Here is a 21,039-nt window from a genome sequence, read left to right on the forward strand (position 1 = left end):
GTGCAGCTCCAACAAAGCTCAAGAAACTCGACACGATCCAGGACAAAGCAGCCCGCTTGATTGGCACCCCATCCACCACCTTAAACATTCACTCCCTCCACCACCGGCACATCGTGGCTGCAGTGTGCACCATGTACAGGATGCACTGCATCAATCGCCAAGGCTTCTTTGACAGCACCTCCCAAACCCGCAACCTCTGCCGCCTAGAAGGACAAGGGCAGCAGGCGCATGGGAACACCACCACCTGCACATTCCCCTCCAAGTCACACATCATCCTGACTTAGAAATATATCACCGTTCCTTCATCAACGCTGGGTCAAAATCCTGGAACTCCCTTCTTAACAGCACTGTGGGAGCACCTTCACCACACGACTGCAGCGGTTCAAGAAGGCAGCTCATCACCACCTTCTCAAGTGCAATTAGGGATGGGCAATAAATGCTGGCCTTGCCAGTTAAGCCCACATCCCATGAATGAATAAAAAGTTCTAGGATCCTGAAGGACCAATAGAAATTTCAGCTGGTGAGCTGGTGCATTACAAATGGATTGAGGTAATGCTTCTGCAAAAGTGTGATAAACAGTGACAACATTAAAAGAAGCTAGGGAATAGATAGCAGAGGCACTATATAAAAATTCATTAGAAATAGGAATAGTTCCAGAGGACTGGTGGACAGCTAATGTGATTCCTATATTTAAAAAGGGAGATAGAACAAGTCCAGGAAACTGTAGGCCAATCAGCTTAACATCAGTGGTAGGAAAGATAATGGAATCTTCACTCAAAAAGTTTATGGAAAAACATATAGGAAAATATAATAAAGAGCCACCAGCATGGATTTCGGAAGGGAAAGTCATGCTTGACCAACCTTACTGAATTCTTTGAAGAAGTAACAGAAAGAGTAGACAAGGGTAATGCAGTAGATGTAATATATTTGGATTTTCAAAAAGGCCTTCGATAAGGTACCACATTGTCAACTCATGACTAAGGTCAGGGGATGTGGAGTCAGGGGACAGGTAGCAGAATGGATAGCAAGTTGGCTACAAAACAGAAAACAGAGAGTAGGAGTTAAGGGTAGCCACTCAGACTGGCAAACGGTGGGAAGTGATGTTCCACAGGGATCAGTGCTGGGACCATTGTTGCTCTTAATTTACATTAACAATTTGTACTCTGGAATCGTAAGTACAATTTCAAAATTTATGGACGGCACCAAATTGGGGGGTGGTGTAGTTAATACAAAGAAAGATTCTGTTGAAGTGCAAGAAGACATTAATAAATTTGCAGAATGGGTGTGTAATTGGCAAATGAATTTCAATGTAGATAAGTGTGAGGTGGTACATTTTGGGGGGGAAGAATAAGAAGGCCACATACTGCTTGGATAATAAGTCTAAATGGGTAGAGGAGCAAAGGGATCGCAGATCTCTTGGAGGTTTCATCACATGACCTCCAATTGCCCTACCCAGTAAAACAGCCTTTTCCCCCATCTCCAACCTTTTTGTAACTAATAAATGAAAGTGTTCAAAGAAATTGAAAAAAATTAATTTTTAAAGTCCCTATGATTTTTCTCTCAAGTTGCTTGCAGCAGTGTCCAGGAGATTAATCTTCAATTCCTGGAGACTCCAGGACAATCCTGGAGGGTTGGCAACCCTAGGATTAGAAAGATCTCTGAATTAAGTGCAAAGTAAGAACTTTATTGCATATGATTCTAAATTACTTTTGGATCTTTTTAAAACACTTTACCCTAAATTATTTTGACTTCCATAATCATAGATCACTCTCATGGACGAATCGAACTCCCCTTACCTTCCCGAGTTTCTATTCCTGTCTGGAGATCTAGTAACACACCCAGGAAACAAACAGCAGGCTCTGATTGGTAATTGCTGCTGGACTATTTTATGACTCCAAAAAATGTCACTTCAGCCTCATTCTTTACCTCAAACAAATTTATAAAACAATGAACAAGCGAATAATCCAACAGTGATGTAAGACAGTTCCGTATTTACTGTAGAAATTCTTTTATCTAACTCTTTGAGTAGACAGAGTCGCAATACAATACAAAGTTATTCTTATATAGAAAACTTTTATAAATGTAGTCCTTTTCTTTTTTATATGGGAATTAGCTAGTCTAGAAACTTCACAGGAAAAGTTAAGATAATCAGTTTGACTGCTCTTCTGATCGTTCACTCAGTGAACAGATCCAACCACTTAAATACCCCTTTCACCAGTTTGGATTTTTCATAATTGAGTCAGATTCGAAATACTTGGTTATTGCGCATTTAACTGAACAAATCTTAAAATGAATTTGATTCCTCCCCTCAGTTTGAACCAACTTTGCCACATATGTATCTAAACTTGGTACAAGGATCTGTCCTGCAGTTTGTATTATTTTTAAAACTGCTTATGTACAGTGACAGGATTTAAAGGGATAGTCCTCATCTAAGACTAGACAAAAACACATAATTTTTGTCACACTGGTTCAGGCAAGTACACACTAAGTTCAGGGCCGGACCAGAATTAAGTATCACGAGATTCTGTGGAAGAATTGGTTCTGGTTGCATATAAGGTGATGAATATTTCCAGCAGTCAACACAGTTCAATGTGAACCCCCTCCCCACCCCCACACCCCCGTTTCCTTCCCTCCTCTCCTGATAGAGTTGCATTTATATAGGGCCTTTCATAACCTAGGGCATCTCAAAGCGCTTTACAGCTAATGAAGTCCTTTGAAGTATAGTAACTGTTGTAAACACAGCAGCCATTTTACGCACAGCAAGATCCCACCAACAGCAATATGATAATGACCAGATAATCTGTTTTTAGTGATGTTGGTTGAGGGAAAAATGTTCACCAGGACACCGGGAGAACTCCCCTGCTCTTCTCCAAAATAGTGCCATGGGATCGTTTACATCCACCTGAGAGGGCAGACGGGGCCTCAGTTTAACATCTCATCCAAAATACGGCACCCTCTCAATACTGGAGTGTCAGTCTAGATTATGTGCTCAAGTCTCGGGAGTGGGACTATGAACCCACGACTTTCTGACCCAGTGGCGAGAGTGCTAGCACTGAGCCACAGGTGACACCAGAAGGGGCCGACCCTCACCGGGGTTCAGGTTCCACAGTTACCAGCCGCTCCTGGGCGCTTGTTACGATTCAGGATCACTTCCTGTGCTTCAAAACATGTCCTAATGTGAAAGCAGTGTGCCCGGGGGTAGACAACAAACCTCTTATATTGCTGGTGAGATCACTGTGCCTAATAACTGGGGACCTCTCAGTCTGATTAAGTAACACTCTAATGGGCTTATATGTCAGGTTTATTTAAAAAATATAGAAGCAAGTCGCCCGACAGCGGAAAGGTGAGGTAGTGTAGTTGACTTAACTTAAAATCTGTGTCAAAATAACAAAACATCTTGAAGTTTCAACAAGTCCTCATGATTTGGAGCACAATCTGACTGTTCACTGAGTCCATCTCCCTCCACCACTGACGAGGACTGATCCTCTCCTTCCCCTCCCCCTGGCCTCACAACTCTTTGGACTCTCCGCTTCTTCCCCAAAATGTTTTATCGAGCGGAGGCAGCGACGGTTTCTCCACTCAGTCACTGGTTAAAATGCTATCCGGAAACTTACCGCCCCGTCCTAATGACATCAGATAATGTGCCCCATTTGCACATATCAACGAGCCTCGACCCTGCATCAGGCGGGTGCCTTGGCCACCTAAAAGACGCCTCAGTTAAGGTGGCGTCAGGCAGCAATGGGGCGGTAAGTTTCCGGAGGTGATTTTAACTGCCCAGCCACCCCATTACCGCCAAGCTGAGTGGGTTAAAATGGCCTGTTGTGTCTGTGGGTGGGAGAGATTGTGATTAGTGCTTGTGGCCTTTCGTTTGTTCTTAGGATATGTTTGTGGTGTTTTTGTTATTGTGTGTATGACTGCATAGGTGTCTGTGGTGTACATGTGTGTGACTGTATATATGCATGACTGCACTAGTGTGTGTATAACTGTGTGATTGTATTGGTATGTGCATGGCTGTGAATGTGTGTACGTGACTGTATTGGTGTCTGTGGTGTGTGTGGGTGAGAGAAAGTTTAACTAGAGTTTGTGACTTATTTTGTTCATTCTCGGGATATGTGTGCACGCCGGAGGTGCTTTAGTGATTGATCGTGTGCACACAATGTTTCCGTTTGATATTAAGTGCAGCCAGAGCCATTCGGAACAAGGACAGACGTTAACCGGATTCAGCCCACGTGGTTCGCAGCAAGATTTAGACAATTTGCATCAATGACCTGAAAAGCTCAATGGGTGGCACTGAGGCCTGTAGCAGGGACGAGATGGGGAAAAGCAGAGTAAGGGAGAAGAAAGCTAAAGCTGGAGATGCTTACGATAATCCTTATTGTTCGTTCACAGGCCTCAGTAGGGATCAAGTCGAAGAATTTTGAAAAGATGCCTGACTTGATTGAGTATTACATGCAGGAGAACACAGGGCTGGTGACTCACCTGCAGTATCCAGTAGAACGAGTGGAAGAGGTGGACAGGCAGGAGGTGGAAACAGGTAAAAGAGGAAGCCCCCCCACCCCCGATTTGTAAGCTGCAGTTAATATGGCTCAATTGAATTGTGGTTCAGAGGCTCTACCAGTGATTGAGGGAATAAATGAGCTGCTTGACATGATACTGAGCCATACAGACCAGGGAGGTGGCTCCCCACTTTCAGTCTGTGCTGAGTTAGCTGATCTCAGCCAGGCAGCGGATGAAGTTCTACAATTGGGCTGGTCACCCCTGGACTAAGGAGGATCTGGAGAGTATGTGTGTGTCTACATTGGCTAAAGACAGGATTGGGCTCAGCTCTGGTGCCTCTCACAGCTAAATATCCTGCCCACACTCACTGTTTGGGATTACATGTAAGGAATCTTACAACACCAGGTTATAGTCCAACAGTTTTATTTGAAAATCACAAGCTTTCGGAGGCTTTCTCCTTCGTCAGGTGAAGTGTGGGAGTCCATGAAGGTTACCGCATATATAGTCAGAGAACAATACCTGGTGATTACAGATAATCTTTCCAACTGCCCGTTGTCAAGGCAATCAAAGTGTTCAGACAGAGAGACATTACATACAGGACCACCGAATATACAAACGGCCAGAACAAAAGACAGACAGAGAGAGAGAGAGAGAGAGCGAGAGAGAGAAACATCCGAAAGGAAGAGAAAGAGAGAGAATGACCCGTTGTATTAAAAACAGATAACTCTTTTTTCGCTGGTGGGTAACGTACACAATGTATGTTACCCACCAGCGAAAAAAGTTATCTGTTTTTAATACAACGGGTCATTCTCTCTCTTTCTCTTCCTTTCGGATGTTTCTCTCTCTGTCTTTTGTTCTGGCCGTTTGTATATTCGGTGGTCCTGTATGTAATGTCTCTCTGTCTGAACACTTTGATTGCCTTGACAACGGGCAGTTGGAAAGATTATCTGTAATCACCAGGCATTGTTCTCTGACTATATATGCGGTAACCTTCATGGAATCCCACACTTCACCTGACGAAGGAGAAAGCCTCCGAAAGCTTGTGATTTTCAAATAAAACTGTTGGACTATAACCTGGTGTTGTAAGATTCCTTACATTTGTCCACCCCAGTCCATCACCGGCATCTCCACATCATGGGATTACATGACGAATGTTGACATGCGCGAGGCACTAATTGTGAGGACTTTATCTGACATCTTAAATAAGAGGGGCAAAGAGAGAGTATGAGAAAAGATTGGCAGCCAACATAAAAGGGAATCCAAAAGTCTTCTACAGGCATATATATTGTAAATGAGTAGTAAGAGGAGGGGTGGGGCCGATCAGGGAGCATAAAGGAGATGTACTCATGGAGGCAGAGGGCATGGCCAGAGTACTAAATGAGTACTTTGCATCTGTCTTTACCAAGGAAGAAGATGCTGCCAGAGTCTCAGTAAAGGAAGATATAGTTGAGATACTGGATGGGCTAAAAATTGATAAAGAGGAGGTACTAGAAAGGCTAGCTGTACTTAAAGTAGATAAGTCACCCGGTCCAGATAGGATGCATCCCAGTTTGCTGAGGGAAGTAAGGGTGGAAATTGCAGAGGTACTGGCCATAATCTTCCAATCATTGTTAGATACAGGGGTGGTGCCAGAGGACTGGAGAATTGCAAATGTTACACCCTTGTTCAAAAAAGGGTGAAAGGATAAACCCAGCAACTATAGGCCAGTCAGTTTAACCTCAGTGGTGGGGAAACTTTTAGAAACCATAATCCGGGACAGAATTAACAGTCACTTGGCCGAGTGTGGATTGATAAGGGAAAGCCAGCACGGATTTGTTAAAGGCAAATCGTGTTTAACTAACCTGATAAAGTTTTTTGATGCGGTAACAGAGGGCAACACAGTTGATGTGGTTTATATGGACTTTCAAAAGACACCTGATAAAGTGCCGCATGGTTTGTCATCAAGATTGCGGCCCATGGAATAAAGGGGGCAGTAACAGCATGGATACAGAATTGGTTAAGTGACAGGAAACAGAGAGTAGTGGTGAACAGTTGTTTTTCGGACTGGAGGGAGGTGTACAGTGGTGTTCCCCAGGGGTCAGTGCTGGGACCACTGCTTTTCTTGATATATATTAATGACTTGGACTTGGGTGTACAGGGCACAATTTCCAAATTTGCAGGTGACACGAAACTTGGAAGGGTAGTGAACAGTGAGGAGGATTGTGATAGACTTCAAGAGGATATAGACAGGCTAGTGGAATGGGCAGACACACGGCAGATGAAATTTAACGCAGAAAAATGCAAAGTGATACATTTCAGTAGGAAGAACGAGGCGAGGCAATATAAACTAGAGGGCACAATTCTAAAAGGGGTACAGGAACAGAGAGATCCGGGGGTATATGTGCACAAATCACTGAAGGTGGCAGGGCAGGATGAGGAAGTGATTAAAAAAGCATATGGGATCCTGGGCTTTATAAATAGAAGCACAGAATACAAAAGTAAGGAAGTCATGATGAACCTTTATAAAACACTGGTTCGGCCACAACTGGAGTATTGTGTCCAGTTCTGGGCACCGCACTTTAGGAAAGATGTGAAAGCCTTAGAGAGGGTGCAGAAAAGATTTACTAGAATGATTCCAGGGATGAGGGGCTTTAGTTACATGAAGAGACTGGAGAAGCTGGGGTTGTTCTCCTTGGAACAGAGAAGGTTGCGAGGAGATTTGATAGAGGTATTCAAAATCATGAAGGGTCTGGACAGAGTACATAGAGAGAAACTGTTCCCATTGGTGAAGGGGTGACGAACAAGAGGGCATAGAGTTAAGGTGATTGGCAAAAGAACCAAAGGCGACTTGAGGAAAAACTTTTTTACACAGCGAGTAGTTAGGATCTGGAATGCACTGCCTGAGGGGGTGGTGGAGGCAAATTCAATCATGGCCTTCAAAAGGGGACTGGATAAGTACTTGAAAGGAAAAAATTTGCAGGGCTACTGGGATAGGGCAGGGGAGTGGGACTAGCTGGATTGCTCTTGCATAGAGCCGGCACAGACTCAATGGGCCGAATGGCCCCCTTCCACGCTGTAACCTTTCTATGAATGATTTAGGTCGGGTGATTTTCTTGCTGAAGTGGATTGCGATGGGGACAGTGATGTAATAGGTTTCCCACTTTGGACTTGGGAGTCAGATAGAGCGCTCCTGGGTTGGGTATTGTGTAATACTGAGCTCTCTGCCCTGTGGTTGGAATATCTGTTAAAGCCAATGCCCAATTCCCCAAAATATCTGTCTTGGGGGTGGGGGGTCCTGACCCCAGTATATCCCCCCCTGCTATCAGCACCCAGCTACCACTGATGCACAAGAGGCAAGTTTGTTCGGTTCTTGGATCTGAGCTGTTGTGTGGTTTGTAGGAGAAGATTTTTTTTTTATATTAGGTGTTAATCAGCCAGAGAGCTGATGCTAACGGTTGCCTGCTCCCTCGACATTTTACAGGTGCTGCCGATGCCGCTGACTCCTCTGAGAAGACCAGGAGTGACGCTAACAAGACCCTCATTACTGAGATACTCGTGCGGCGCCTTGAAGGAATGGACACCGCGGCTTTGGCACAGTAACTAGGCCTGAGGGGAGGGGGGAGGAGGGGGTCTTGGGCTTGGGAAGAGGCCGAGCTCTGGTACATTCAGAGCCTTATTCTTAATTTACTCTCCGCCCCTTTTACTCCCTTTCAAAAATCTTACCGACTCCAGCTCGGTCTGTCTCTCACCAGCTGCGAAATTTGCTGGAGTCCAGCAACATAATCTCCCCGCCCCTGCCCCGGGGGGGGGGGGGAGGAGTGGTCACTGACCGGCCTCCCCCGGCCCAGCTGCAAAGTCCGCCTGGTAACCGCGCTGCTCCGTGTGGGCGGAGCCCCCCCCGGGGGGAGGCCGGTCCTTCCCGCCGAGGATTCCTTCCATCAAATACTTACCTCAATTCCTCTTTAAATGTTAACGTAGACCTGATCTGACCCGAGGACCCGTGCAATCACCCACTCTCCCCCCCCCCCCCCCACCCATAACCTGGAGCGTGGGCATTGAATGAGAAACATTGGTTGTGAGGTCCTCCATGACTATCTGATCATCCTCATCCTCCGCGGGACAGACTGAGCTCCTTGGTCTCTCACCGTCTGTTCTGGGTCACCGCCCGCTGGGGTAACGGTCTGTTCAATTCAACACTTTGTGGCACTGCATTTCTTTCTTTCACGGTGATGTTCTTCCCCCCCTCCGCTCCGTTCAACGGTTTAAGGAGAGAGAGAGAGAGAGGTGGGCAAACCGCGCCAACCGCCCCCCTCTTGGCCTGCTTGGATGTTCCTGAAGGTGGCGGTGCACTTTCTGGGACCGCCCTGCCGCTCTAATTGACCCCTCCCTCTGATCAAAAGGCTGGTGTCGAGGACCTCACTGGGTTTGGTAACACCAAGCCCAGCAACATCTACCTTTAGGTCGCTGGCTTGCGGTGAATGTTTGGATGAGGGAAACACTCTCAGTGGAGGGAATGGCCCTCTATAAGTGGCTACTTTCCTCCAGGATGTTGCAGTGGGTAGCAACTGGACTCACTGACTCTTCCTCCTATATTCCCAGGGTTCCGAGAGGATTTCATAAGGCTCTTCGTGACTATGTTGAGCGTGATGTGCTCAAGGATGCTGAACAGATAACCGCCACATCCGTAGATATGTGGCAGCTGAGGCTCTTGCTCAGCTTACTCACCAAAGGCCTCAGCAGGTAGGCACATGCCATGCACTGACAGTCAATCAGCATATAGACACATGCCATGCATCCCTGTCACTCAACAGTCAGGCACACGCCATGTACCACCAGTCACTCAACCAGATCTGGCACTGGACACATTCCTTATAAATGCTGTAAAAAGCACACAGATCTGCAGCTACCTCTGTGACTCTTACTGTATAATATTCACCACATGCATTCTCATCCAGCATTGATTATGCTTATCAAGGGAATAGAACACTTCCACTTTGGTACTCAGTATTAAAATAAATACCACAGGATCAGGTACGCCGTAAGCTAGATACAAAGTAAAGCTCTCTCTACACTGTCCCATCAAACACTCCCAGGTCAGGTACAACATCGGTTAGATCCAAGGTAATGCTCCCTCTACACTGTCCCATCAAACACTCCCAGGTCAGGTACAACATCGGTTAGATCCAAGGTAATGCTCCCTCTACACTGTCCAATCAAACACTCACAGGTCAGGTACAGCATGGGTTAGCTGCAACAACAACAACAACTTGCATTTATATAGCACCTTTAACGTAGGGAAACGTCCCGAGGTGCTTCACAGGAGCAAATCAAACAAAATTTGACACGAAGCCACATAAGGAGATATTAGGACAGGTGACCAAAAGCTTGGCCAAAGAGATAGATTTTAAGGAGCGTCTTAAAGGAGGAGAGAGAGGCAGAGAGGTTTAGGGAGGGAATTCCAGAGCTGAGGGCCTAGGCAGCTGAAGGCACGGCCAACAAACGATGGAGCGATTAAAATCGGGGAGCGCAAGAGGCAAAAATTGGAGAAGTGCAGAGATCTCAGACAGTTGTAGGCTGGAGGAGGTTACAGAGATAGGGAGGGGCGAGGCCTCAGAGGGATTTGAAAACAAGGATGAGAATTTTAAAATCAAGGCGTTGTGGGTCAACGAGCATGGATGATGGGTGAACGGGACTTGGTACAGAGCAAAGCTCTGTCTATACTGTCCCATCAAACACTCCCAGGTCAGGAACGGCATGGGTTAGATATAGAGTAAAGCTCCCTCTACACTGTCCCATCAAATACTTCCAGGCAAGGTACAACACAGGTTAGATACAGGCTGGGTATTCTGCAGCGAGTGGCTCACCTCATGACTCCCCAAAGCCTTTCCACCATCTACAAGGCACAAGTCAGGCGTGTGATGGAATACTCTCCACTTGCCTGGATGAGTGCAGCTCCAACAACACTCAAGAAGCTCGACACGATCCAGGACAAAGCAGCCCGCTTGATTGGCACCCCATCCACCACTCTAGACCTTCACTCCCTCCACCACCGGCGCACCGTGGCTGCAGTGTGTACCATCCACAGGATGCACTGCAGCAACTCACCAAGGCTTCTTCGACAGCACCTCCCAAACCCTCGACCTCTACCACCTAGAAGGACAAGGGCTGCAGGCACATGGGAACAACACCACCTGCATGTTCCCCTCCAAGTCACACAGCATCCCGACTTGGAAATATATCGCCGTTCCTTCATCGTCGCTGGGTCAAAATCCTGGAACTCCCTACCTACCAGCACTGTGGGAGAACCTTCACCACACGGACTGCAGCGGTTCAAGAAAGTGGCTCACCACCACCTTCTCAAGGGCAATTAGGATGGGTAATAAATGCCGGCCTTGCCAGCAACGCCGACATCCCATGAACAAATCAAAAGAAAGAGTAAAACTCCCTCTACACTGTCCCATCAAATATAACCTGGTCAGACACAACGCTTGTTAGATACAGAGTAAAGCTCCCTCCAAACAGAATGCCTGCTTCCAATCACTGGCTCCTAAGCATAAATCTGAATATCAAGTAGGGACTGATAGCACTGGTAGATCTCTCACTTAATCCGCTGCAATACTTCAGATGATGAGGCAATTCACTGAGCTGTGCTTCCCCTTCAATTACACTCATATTCCAATTCAAGTCTCCAGCAGTTCTGGAGAGCTTGCTTCACTTTTGACTTCTGACCTTCGACCTAGCTGCAGTGATCTTTGAACTAATTGCTGTGCGAATGTGGCTCGGTAATGAAGTTTGAGTTTTAAAAGCCTGTAGATTGTGGGAGGAAGGGAGGACAGAGAGAGGTCAGGAGTTCCACAGTTTTGAGATCCTGGGAAAGAATGAATTAGAGTAGGAGATGTGTGACGAGTCTTGATTTCAACACAGTGAAAACGTCGAGAGGCGGAAGACTCTGTAGGATGGGCTATTTCGAGTTTAGGAGAAATAGAATAGGAATGTTCAGAGGAACAAAGACCATGGTAAAATCCATAAAAGAGAAAGAAAGAGAGGGGACCATGGGAAGAGAGATAGGTTAAAGGTTAGAGGTGAGATAGGGGTCACCTAACAGGTGCTACTACTTTTTGTGTATGCCGTCCAGGAGTGTAAGAAAGGGGTTAGGAGAACCTCTCCAGATATGGGAGAGCGATTCAGGCCTTGTACGGACCTGGTCTTTATAGAGAATTAAAAGTGGTTAAGGGGAAAAAGCAAGCGTTTGGCACGAAAGAGGAAACAGAGCTTCTTGGAGATAAATGGAGGAGATTATCCACAGCATATGTGCACAAGGGTCAGATTAGAGTCACCACTTTAGGAACAAAGCCTTGCCCACAGGAAGATAATAGGTTCAGTGACAAAAGGAGAAAGCCAGGGAGACCGATCTAGTGAAGAGAATGTTGTGAGGACTAGGCTCAACTATAATCGCTTCTTAAGCTTCCCAAAGCTCTGTTCTCATGCCTAAATGTCCTTCTGCTTTGCTTTCTGTAAGGTTCGGTGTTATGACTGAGTCCACATCAGGGAAGAAAAGGGGAAGGGTTTCCCAAGTGTGAATTGACTGGGGGCAGTTAGTTGTCCACCGTCGTATGTTTACCTGCACTATAGGTTTTTCTCCCCTCCCCTTTTCTCCCCTGATGGAACCGACTCTCACTGGAGTATGGATTCCGCCGGTGATGACCACCCTCTGGTACCCCTGTCCTTGCCCAATGTCCATACTTCCCAGCAGGAGTCATTGGAGGCTGATTCTCCAGTCCGGAGACACTGTGGCCAATCATAGCGCCTCAACTACAGTCGTAGCTAAGATCAGACATCAGACCTAGAACCTTTATTGCTCAGTCCCACACTGTGCAGTGCCTTTACCCATTGAGCTGTCGGGCAGCTCTGCTGTTGTGCATTTAATAGTGTTTGACGGTCACATTCATGGACATTGCACTCGTTGCATGCCTAGTGGGCTATGTCTTCACGTCTCTCTGCCATATTCTTCATTGCTGCGTGACTCCAGACAGTTTGTTCTGCTTGCTTACAGTTTAACACAAGGGTTGGAGGGAAATTGCCCAGCACCGCATTGTCTGCTGTGGAGCATTTTCTCATCACTTGGGTTTGGATATGTTTCAGTGAGCTGATCCAGATGATGTCGACACTCCAGACATCCCAGACTATGCTTGACAATCAACCATCCCCTGGAGGAAGCATGCAGAGCCAGGTGGGGTACCATTATAACGTACGCAGTTAAAATCGCTAAACTCGCACAAAGGGGGCGATTTAAACACCAAGTGGGTTTCGGGCGTGAGGGGGAACGGGGCCGAGTGCAAAACGCACTCTCTGGCTTAGATTTCAGACCCAGGCTATTTTAACTCATGGATCTGATTTAAATGCTGCTGGCCCTCTTCCCGCTCGTTTTGGGCAGAATGAAGGCGCAGAGTGGCCGCTGGCAGGGAAAGATCGGACAGCCCTTGGCTGCCAGCAGGCTTGCAGCTAAGTGGCGAGGAAGGGGTTACGGGAGAGTCTCGTGTCAGGAAGAAGGGGGTAGGGAGAGGCTGGAGCAGGGTAGGCCACGAATCCCCTTGTGGGGGCCCGAGGAACAATCCTGCTCCTGCTTCTCGCCCCACAAAGAGAATGCTTTTCTTAACCTGGAAGGCCTCTTTTGACCTTCACACCAGCTGCCGACCTACTTCGGCCTGGCCTGAAGGCCGCAGCGTCGTCCCCATTCGAGCCCGAGTTAAAACGCAATCGGGGTTCAATTGGCATAATGGCTCCTTTACTCGCATACAGTCAGGAGGCTCCTGCCTGCTTTGGGAAGGTGCCTCTTCTGTCCCTGCAGAACCTTGAAATGGCAGGAAAGGATTGAGATCCGAGTGAGTAAGTGACCTGCTCATTTTTAACTGCCCACCAATCACCGGGTGGGTAGGGTTCAAATCAGCCCCAATGTTTCATCGCACATACTGCTTCTAATCTGGGCTCGCAATTTGGTGTCGCAAAGAAGCTGATATACCTTCAGTGTGATTCCACATAATCAACAGCAACTTTTTTACATGTCGAAATACTAATTAGCAAATGGAACATTTATAATTCTGGTTCTGGAAAGAATGAGCAGTGAGATACCAGCCCAGAATGATCTCCATCTCCCCATATCTGGCTTAATCACTGACAAGGTTTTCCTGACTATGGGATAAATTGTAGAAGTGTTTCCTACTTTGTGTCTAGCAAATCAGAAAGGAAGGTGTTATCACCACACATGACACAAAGGTCCAAGTGAGTTGCATGTGCGTCACAAGTCCCACGTCTCACAGTTCTACACTCTCTGTTTGTGTCTCACCTCTGGTTAAGGCAAGATCACAAGCCAATCAAATTGACACAAACACCTAACTAGTGCTCCCCGGAGAAGTTAACCGGACAGAAATAGCAGTTAAAATGCCCCTGGAGCCTCCTCTTCTGCTGCAACCTGGGACCACTTGATATCAGACAGTGATCCTTAGCAACAAACACACCTCATGTTTCCCAACTGCTGTGTATTTCCATGGAGAGATCAAAGGGTTTTCTTTTACAATCCCTTCTCCATTTATAATTCATGTTTCTCTTCTTCCTTTTCTGCTACCTTGTTACTTCTTTCCTGATGAGGGGATGCATCTTGCTCCTTGATACCCCATTCACTATGTCGAATAGCCAGTGCACCAATGGAGTCAGTCGCCCACTGGCAAAACGATGCAATCCCAGTGCCATCGGAGGCACCGCTACCCATTGTTGTGAGGTAGTTTCACGCCATGCCACTAAAGCAAAGCGCTGAGGTAATTGGTTCCCGATGATGGCACTTGGCGCAGGGGTGTGCCATGTTTATTCTGGCCACGGGCATGCCCAGCTCTAAGCCCATCTGTACAGCGGGCAGTGTGACTGACCTGGATGAACCTTCTCCCAACATCAGGAAAGGTACAGAATGGCTGCCGATTTCAGCTTATTAACAACAGTAACTGCACTTCAAAGCAATTCATTATTTACTTTGGAATGTTCCTGAGATATTTTATAAAGTACTATGTATTAATACAAGTTTCTTTTGTAAAATGAGATTGGGGCATTTGTTTTAAATTGCAGACAGGCAGGTGATGGAAAACTGGAAATGTTTTTCATGCTCACGCTCCTTGTGAGGCAGGTGTTCATGTTTGTTCAATCCTAGCTCTAAAATCTGACCTATCACCAGAGGGATCAACTGTGCCCCTGAGACGTATGCTGGGGCAAGCTAGGACCTGTTACTTATAACAACACTACACAGTGGCATTTAAGGCCATCCTTAACCCATTACACCCTCCGCTGCCTCCAAATGCCACCATGTCTGTCAACAGAAGAATTTTTAGGAACATAAAAAGCTCATTAGACCCAACAGGCCTGCCCATTTTTGATTGATCAATTCCACCTACCCACCTTCTCACTATGTCCCACAACTTCACCTACCCACCTTCTCACCATATCCCTCACCCCCACCTTCTCACCATATCCCTCACCCTCACCTTCTCACCATATCCCTCACCCCCACCTTCTCACCATATCCCTCACCCTCACCTTCTCACCATATCCCTCACCCTCACCTTCTCACCATATCTCACCCCCACCTTCTCACCATATCTCACCCCCACCTTCTCACCATGTCCCTCACCCCCACCTTCTCACCATATCCCTCACCCCCACCTTCTCACCATATCCCTCACCCCCACCTTCTCACCATATCCCTCACCCCCACCTTCTCACCATATCCCTCACCCTCACCTTCTCACCATATCCCTCACCCCCACCTTCTCACCATATCCCTCACCCCCACCTTCTCACCATATCCCTCACCCCCACCTTCTCACCATATCCCTCACCCCCACCTTCTCACCATATCCCTCACCCCCACCTTCTCACCATATCCCTCACCCCCACCTTTTCACCATATCCCTCACCCTCGCCTTCTCACCATATCCCTCACCCCCACCTTCTCACCATATCCCTCACCCCCACCTTCTCACCATATCCCTCACCCCCACCTTTTCACCATATCCCTCACCCTCGCCTTCTCACCATATCCCTCACCCCCACCTTTTCACCATATCCCTCACCCTCGCCTTCTCACCATATCCCTCACCCCCACCTTCTCACCATATCCCTCACCCTCGCCTTCTCACCATATCCCTCACCCCCACCTTCTCACCATATCCCTCACCCCCACCTTCTCACCATATCCCTCACCCCCACCTTCTCACCATATCCCTCACCCCCACCTTCTCACCATATCCCTCACCCCCACCTTCTCACCATATCCCTCACCCCCACTACCCTCTATATCAATCAATCCCACTGAACCACCATTTCACCATACCCCTCAACTCCTTCTTTCTCCAGAAACACAACTAATTGTCTCTGGACCCCACTTACACATTTTGCTTCAGTGTCCTTCCCTGGTACATTTTTCCACACGTCAGTTACCTTTGGATTAAAAAGATCCATCTGATTTTCCTTCTTACTCCCAACTTCCTTATTTGTAACTAGTGCAAAATTAGACAGTGATATCCTGTACTGCATTAAGGCTTGCTTGCCCATCACCCCGTCCTCAACGACTTACACCAACCCCCCGCCCCTCAACACGTTGAATTTAAAATCTTCAAACCCCTCCAAGGCCTCACCCGCTCTATCCCTGCAACCTCCTGTGTTCTTCAATCCTCTGACTCTGGCCTTTGGTGCATCACCTCCCTCCCCTCACCATTGATGGCAGAGCCTTCAGCTGCCTCGGACTTACTCTCTGCAACTCCCTCCTTCAACCCCTTCACCTCTCTCCACCTTTACCAACCTTATGAGAACCCATCACTTTTGGGCACCGTTACTAACTCTCCCACTTCTGCTCAACAGCCATTCCTTCATTTCGTTTTACTTTTTTTCTCTTCCCTGGACATTTTCTACATTAATGTTGTTGTTGCTTACGCTAGAATTTTTAACTTTTCACTGCAATGAATAGTTTGCTTGGATCAGTTTAGTTAATTCCCTTCAGAATCTTTCATTAGGATCATCTCGGTCATTTGTCTCCATTTCACTTCCACAATGAATGCTATGAAAGGAGAATTGAAGAGATGTGCAGCACTATACAGCACTTCCTGCTGCGGCTAACTTCAAATCAACCTCTCTTTCAAAAAAAACCCACTAATCTCTCCTAATCTCGCTGCAGCTCAGCTGAAAAGGGTTAGCATGCTGTTTCCCTTTGATGCTCAGCAACGAATGAGACGTAAGCTTCAGTAAAAATAGCTCAGAGGGGAAGTCCTGGCCAATAATGAATGAGTGTCACGCAGTTTGTTCTGCTGCTTTGACGAGGTATTCTGCTGTCCCCAAAGTCAGGCTGTGATGTCCAGTCACATTCCCTACAAAACCCGTAAACGTTTATTTTTCGGTTACTACTCCTCCCCCTCCCAGCCTCCTGAGGACGGTGACATTTTGGTCAGGTACATTCTGTGGCAGTTGGCTGCTCTTCTTGTTTATTTCTAAGCTGAGGCAGTGACTGTCAGTAGGCTATTTGACTGTGGAGGGCATCACAGCTGCCCTCCCCCCACCGGTGCATATTTCAGTGGGGCTGGGGAAGGCTAATGCACATAGAGGGGACCATGACTTCTTCCTCTCTCCACCGTCCTGTTCCCCCCCTCCCCCCACCCTTTCCTTGGCCCAGGTGGCTATGAGACCAACTGTAGCCTCTTCCCAATCCCTTCCATCTGAGACCAGCCAACTCAACATGGACTGGAAGTCAAAACACAGCAGCTTGCTGGTCTGAGTTGCACACTGACCCATCGCGGAGAGACGGCTGTGGGCCAGTTATAGTTGGATAGTACCATAGACAAAGAGAAGCTAGAAAGAAAAAAAGACTTGCATTCTCATAGTGCTTCTCATGACCTCAGAATGTCCCAAAGTGCTTTACAGCCAATGAAGTACTTTGTTTTTGGAGTGTTGTAATGTAGGAAATGCAGCAGCCAATACCACAAACAGCAACGTGATAATGACCAGATAATCTGTTTTAGTGATGTTAGTTGAGGGATAAATATTGACCAGGACACCGGGGAGAACTCCCCTGCTCTTCTTCAAAATAGTGCCATGGGATCTTTCATGTTCACCTGAGAGGGCAGACGAGGCATTGGTTTAACATCACATCCAAAAGGCAGCACCTCCGACAGTGTAGCACTCCCTTGGTACTGCACTGGAGTGTCAGCCTAGATTTTGTGCTCAAGTCTCTTGATTAGGCCTTGAACCCACGACCTTCTGACTGAGAGGCAAGAATGCTACCCACTGAGCCATGGCTGACATCTAGTAAAGGATAATTGCCAAGGACTGTGACGGAGCTCATTAAATAACAGCCTGAAATTTCCATCTGGTCTTTATATCACAAAAAAGATATAGAGGCACTGGAGAAGATGCAAAAAAAATTACAAGTATGATACCAGAACTGAGAGGTTATAACTGTCAGGAAAGACTGAACAGGCTGGGACTCTTTTCTCTAGAAAAGAGAAGGCTGAGGGGTGACCTAATAGAGGTCTTTGAAATTATGATGAGGTTTGATAGGGTAGATGTAGAGAAGATGTTTCCACTTGTGGGGGAATCCAAAATTAGAGGCCATAAATATAAGATAGTCACTAATAAATCCAATAAGGAATTCAAGACAAACTTCTTCACTCAGAGAGTGGTTAGAATGTGGAACATGCTACCCCACAAGGAATAGTTAAGGCGATTAGCATAGGTGCACTTAAGGGGAAGCTAGATAAACACATGAGGGAGAAGGAAATAGAAGGATATGCTGATAGGGTTAGATGAAATAAGGTGGAAGGAGGCTCACGTGGAGCACAAACACCGACAGACCTGATGGGCCAAATGGCCTATTTCTGTGCTGTAAATTCTGTGTAAACTTTTCATTTCATTTCTCTCCACTTCACCTCCTCAGTTGGCACCCTGGTGTGGCCACATCTAATCAACTTTAGCGTTGGCCTGACTCTTTCCGGACTGCTGCCACCGCTCGCTCTGTGAGACATTCAGCTCACTTCCTTTTTCTTAAAGCCTTATCGGTTTGTCCTAAGTGACTATAAAAGGGCCTATTTTCCAGTTACACATTCCCGCAGCCAGGCCTTGCTGAGTGGATTTGTAGAAGATTTCCCAGGAGGAGCTTCTGGCAGTAGGAACACTCCATTCCGTCTATAACTGATCCGTAGGGCAGACTGTTTCAGTCCCTAATCTTATCTTGCATCAAGCACTATCGTTGTCTGATTGTACGATCAGACAGTCACAGCCAGCCATCTGCTGTTGCTGGGCAGTAAGTGGTTGCCTAAAAGCTGCAAGGCACGATGCCTTCTACTGTTACTCTTTCTGTCCTCCAATTTCCTCCTTTACACTCCTTTAAAGTGTTGAGTCATGCTGGGCTGGCACTAAGGTTGCCAACCCTCCAGGACTGACCTGAAGTCTCCAGGAATTAAAGATTAATCTCCTGGACAATGCTGTGAGCAACTCAGAAGTAAAATCATAAGGACATTAAAAAAAAATTGTGTTTTGTTTTCATTTTCTCTGAACACTTTTGTTCATTAGTTATAAAAATATTGGAGGGGAAAAAGACTGTTTGTCTGGGTGGGGCAGTTGGGAGGTGGGAAATCATGTGATGAAACCTCCAGGAATACTTCCAACCAGAGTTGGCAACCCTAGTCGTGCCTGATAAATGATAAATCTGGGACGATCTTATTCCTGTCAGAATCTTTGTTTATCCTCCGGTGTCATCTGGTGCTCTATCCTTTTTACTTCAAAGGGTTACACTCAATCCTTCAAACTTAAACCTTCGAGTCATCCAGTCACAGTCACCATCTTTGTGGTGTGCTGTAGGTTCACTATCTGCCACCATGAAGAGTCCCCACACAACCCTGAAGGTTATACAGGGGATACCTGTACACCGACTGATGTTTCCTTATTCTTTATGCGTTCAAAGTGAGATAGCGTGAGCAGCAGCCATTTTGCGTTTAACTCCTGTATAGTGACATTGTGTCCTTCATTGATTGGTGGTTATCGTTCCATTTATTAGGATTATTTCTCCATTCACTGGCAGTCATTGCCCTGTTCACTGGAAGTTAGCTTCCAATTTAGGTGTCAGCCATGGCTCAGTGATAGCTCTCTGAGGTTCAAGCCCCACTTTAGAGACTTGATCATATAATCTAGGCTGGTACTTCAGTGCAATACTGAGGGAGTGCTGCACATTCGGAGGTGCTGTCTTTCAGATGGGACCTTAAACCAAGGCCCTGTCTACGCTTTCAGGTGGATGTAAATGATCCCATGGCACTATTCGAAGAAGAGCAGGGGGATTATCTCCCTGTTCACTGGGGATTATCTCCCTGTTCACTGGGGATTATCTCCCTGTTCACTGGAGATTATCTCTCCATGAGTTTCATGTTCACTCGTCCTGTAAGTTAGATGACAATCGAATGGGAAACTGCTATTAAATGAATGTACATTTCCACACTGGGGAGAAGAGGGACAATGATTAATTGTTAATTGTGGTTGTTTGTAGATTGCTTCTGAAGCAGGTGTCAAAAGGTTGTTTTCATCAGCCGGAGAACTGAACAGAATGCTCTCATCCATGGACAACCAGGTATTCAGATACTCACTGTACAGCATCAGAGTTAATATGGGAGATTGGCTTCATACACTGGGAAACAACAATGTCCTCTCATCCAGTCCTGCCCAAGGTCAATCATTAGGAGTGACTGTCACTCTTTTTAGTTTAAAGACGTGGGACTATTCTGATGTATCCCTCTAGCTCCCTTGTTAACTGATCTCGGGTTCCATCCCTGGTCTGTATCGAGCTACCTGATGGGCTGGTGGTGTGTGAGCTTCAGTTCTACCCTTGGTGTTGCCATATCGTGTGGGCCTCGGCCTATCACCAGGCTTTGCAGTGGTAAAAATATTCAATACAGTTCCACATAAAATAAAAACGATTTATTTAAATAATGACCCAGTGGTCCATGACGGCAGCCATTCTGTGCTCTACACCTGGAGCTGTGCTTGCAGGGAAACACCACAAAGCCCCAGGATCATTGGGTTCAGATGGGCGCTCGCAATACATACAGAAAAATACACCACCTAGTATGGCACGGAGACGCACAAACCCAGAGCACACCGGTGGCCATCCTTAGTCTCTGCTGAATGAGCACGCTCTCAGCAGATGGGGTGTTACAATAGGGCTCACTGGCCCTGGGCTAAGAAAGAATTAACCAGCAGTGACTGCTACTCCTGATTACCACCCAGTGGGACTTTGTCTGTGTGGGCATCAGATCAGGATTATCTGTAATGTCCTACCATTTTTTTGTTTCCTATCCATATGGGTGTCACTGGCAAGGCCAGCATTTATTGCCCATCCTGAGCACTAAGTGGCTTGACAGGCTACTTCAGAGTCAACCACATTGAGTCACATATAGGCCAGACCAGGTAAGGATGGCAGGTTTCCTTCATAGGTTTCTACAACAATCCAACAGCTTCATGGGCACTTTTACCAGTGCATTTTTT

The 21,039-nt window shown here is 46.7% G+C and overlaps 1 protein-coding gene across 1 annotated transcript in view; it reads left to right on the plus strand.

Annotated features, from left to right (window-relative positions):
- Nucleotides 1-21,039, plus strand: part of inpp5d (inositol polyphosphate-5-phosphatase D) — a 177,977-nt gene that overhangs the window by 54,169 nt on the left and 102,769 nt on the right. Inside the window, exons 3-7 of the mRNA XM_067995537.1 lie at nucleotides 4,390-4,534; nucleotides 7,958-8,072; nucleotides 9,076-9,216; nucleotides 12,619-12,706; nucleotides 20,045-20,125. Coding sequence (XP_067851638.1) covers nucleotides 4,390-4,534; nucleotides 7,958-8,072; nucleotides 9,076-9,216; nucleotides 12,619-12,706; nucleotides 20,045-20,125 — 570 coding nt within the window. The remainder of the gene's footprint in view (nucleotides 1-4,389; nucleotides 4,535-7,957; nucleotides 8,073-9,075; nucleotides 9,217-12,618; nucleotides 12,707-20,044; nucleotides 20,126-21,039) is intronic.

Source organism: Heptranchias perlo, chromosome 13 (assembly GCF_035084215.1).
Source record: "Heptranchias perlo isolate sHepPer1 chromosome 13, sHepPer1.hap1, whole genome shotgun sequence".
Taxonomy (NCBI): domain Eukaryota; kingdom Metazoa; phylum Chordata; class Chondrichthyes; order Hexanchiformes; family Hexanchidae; genus Heptranchias; species Heptranchias perlo.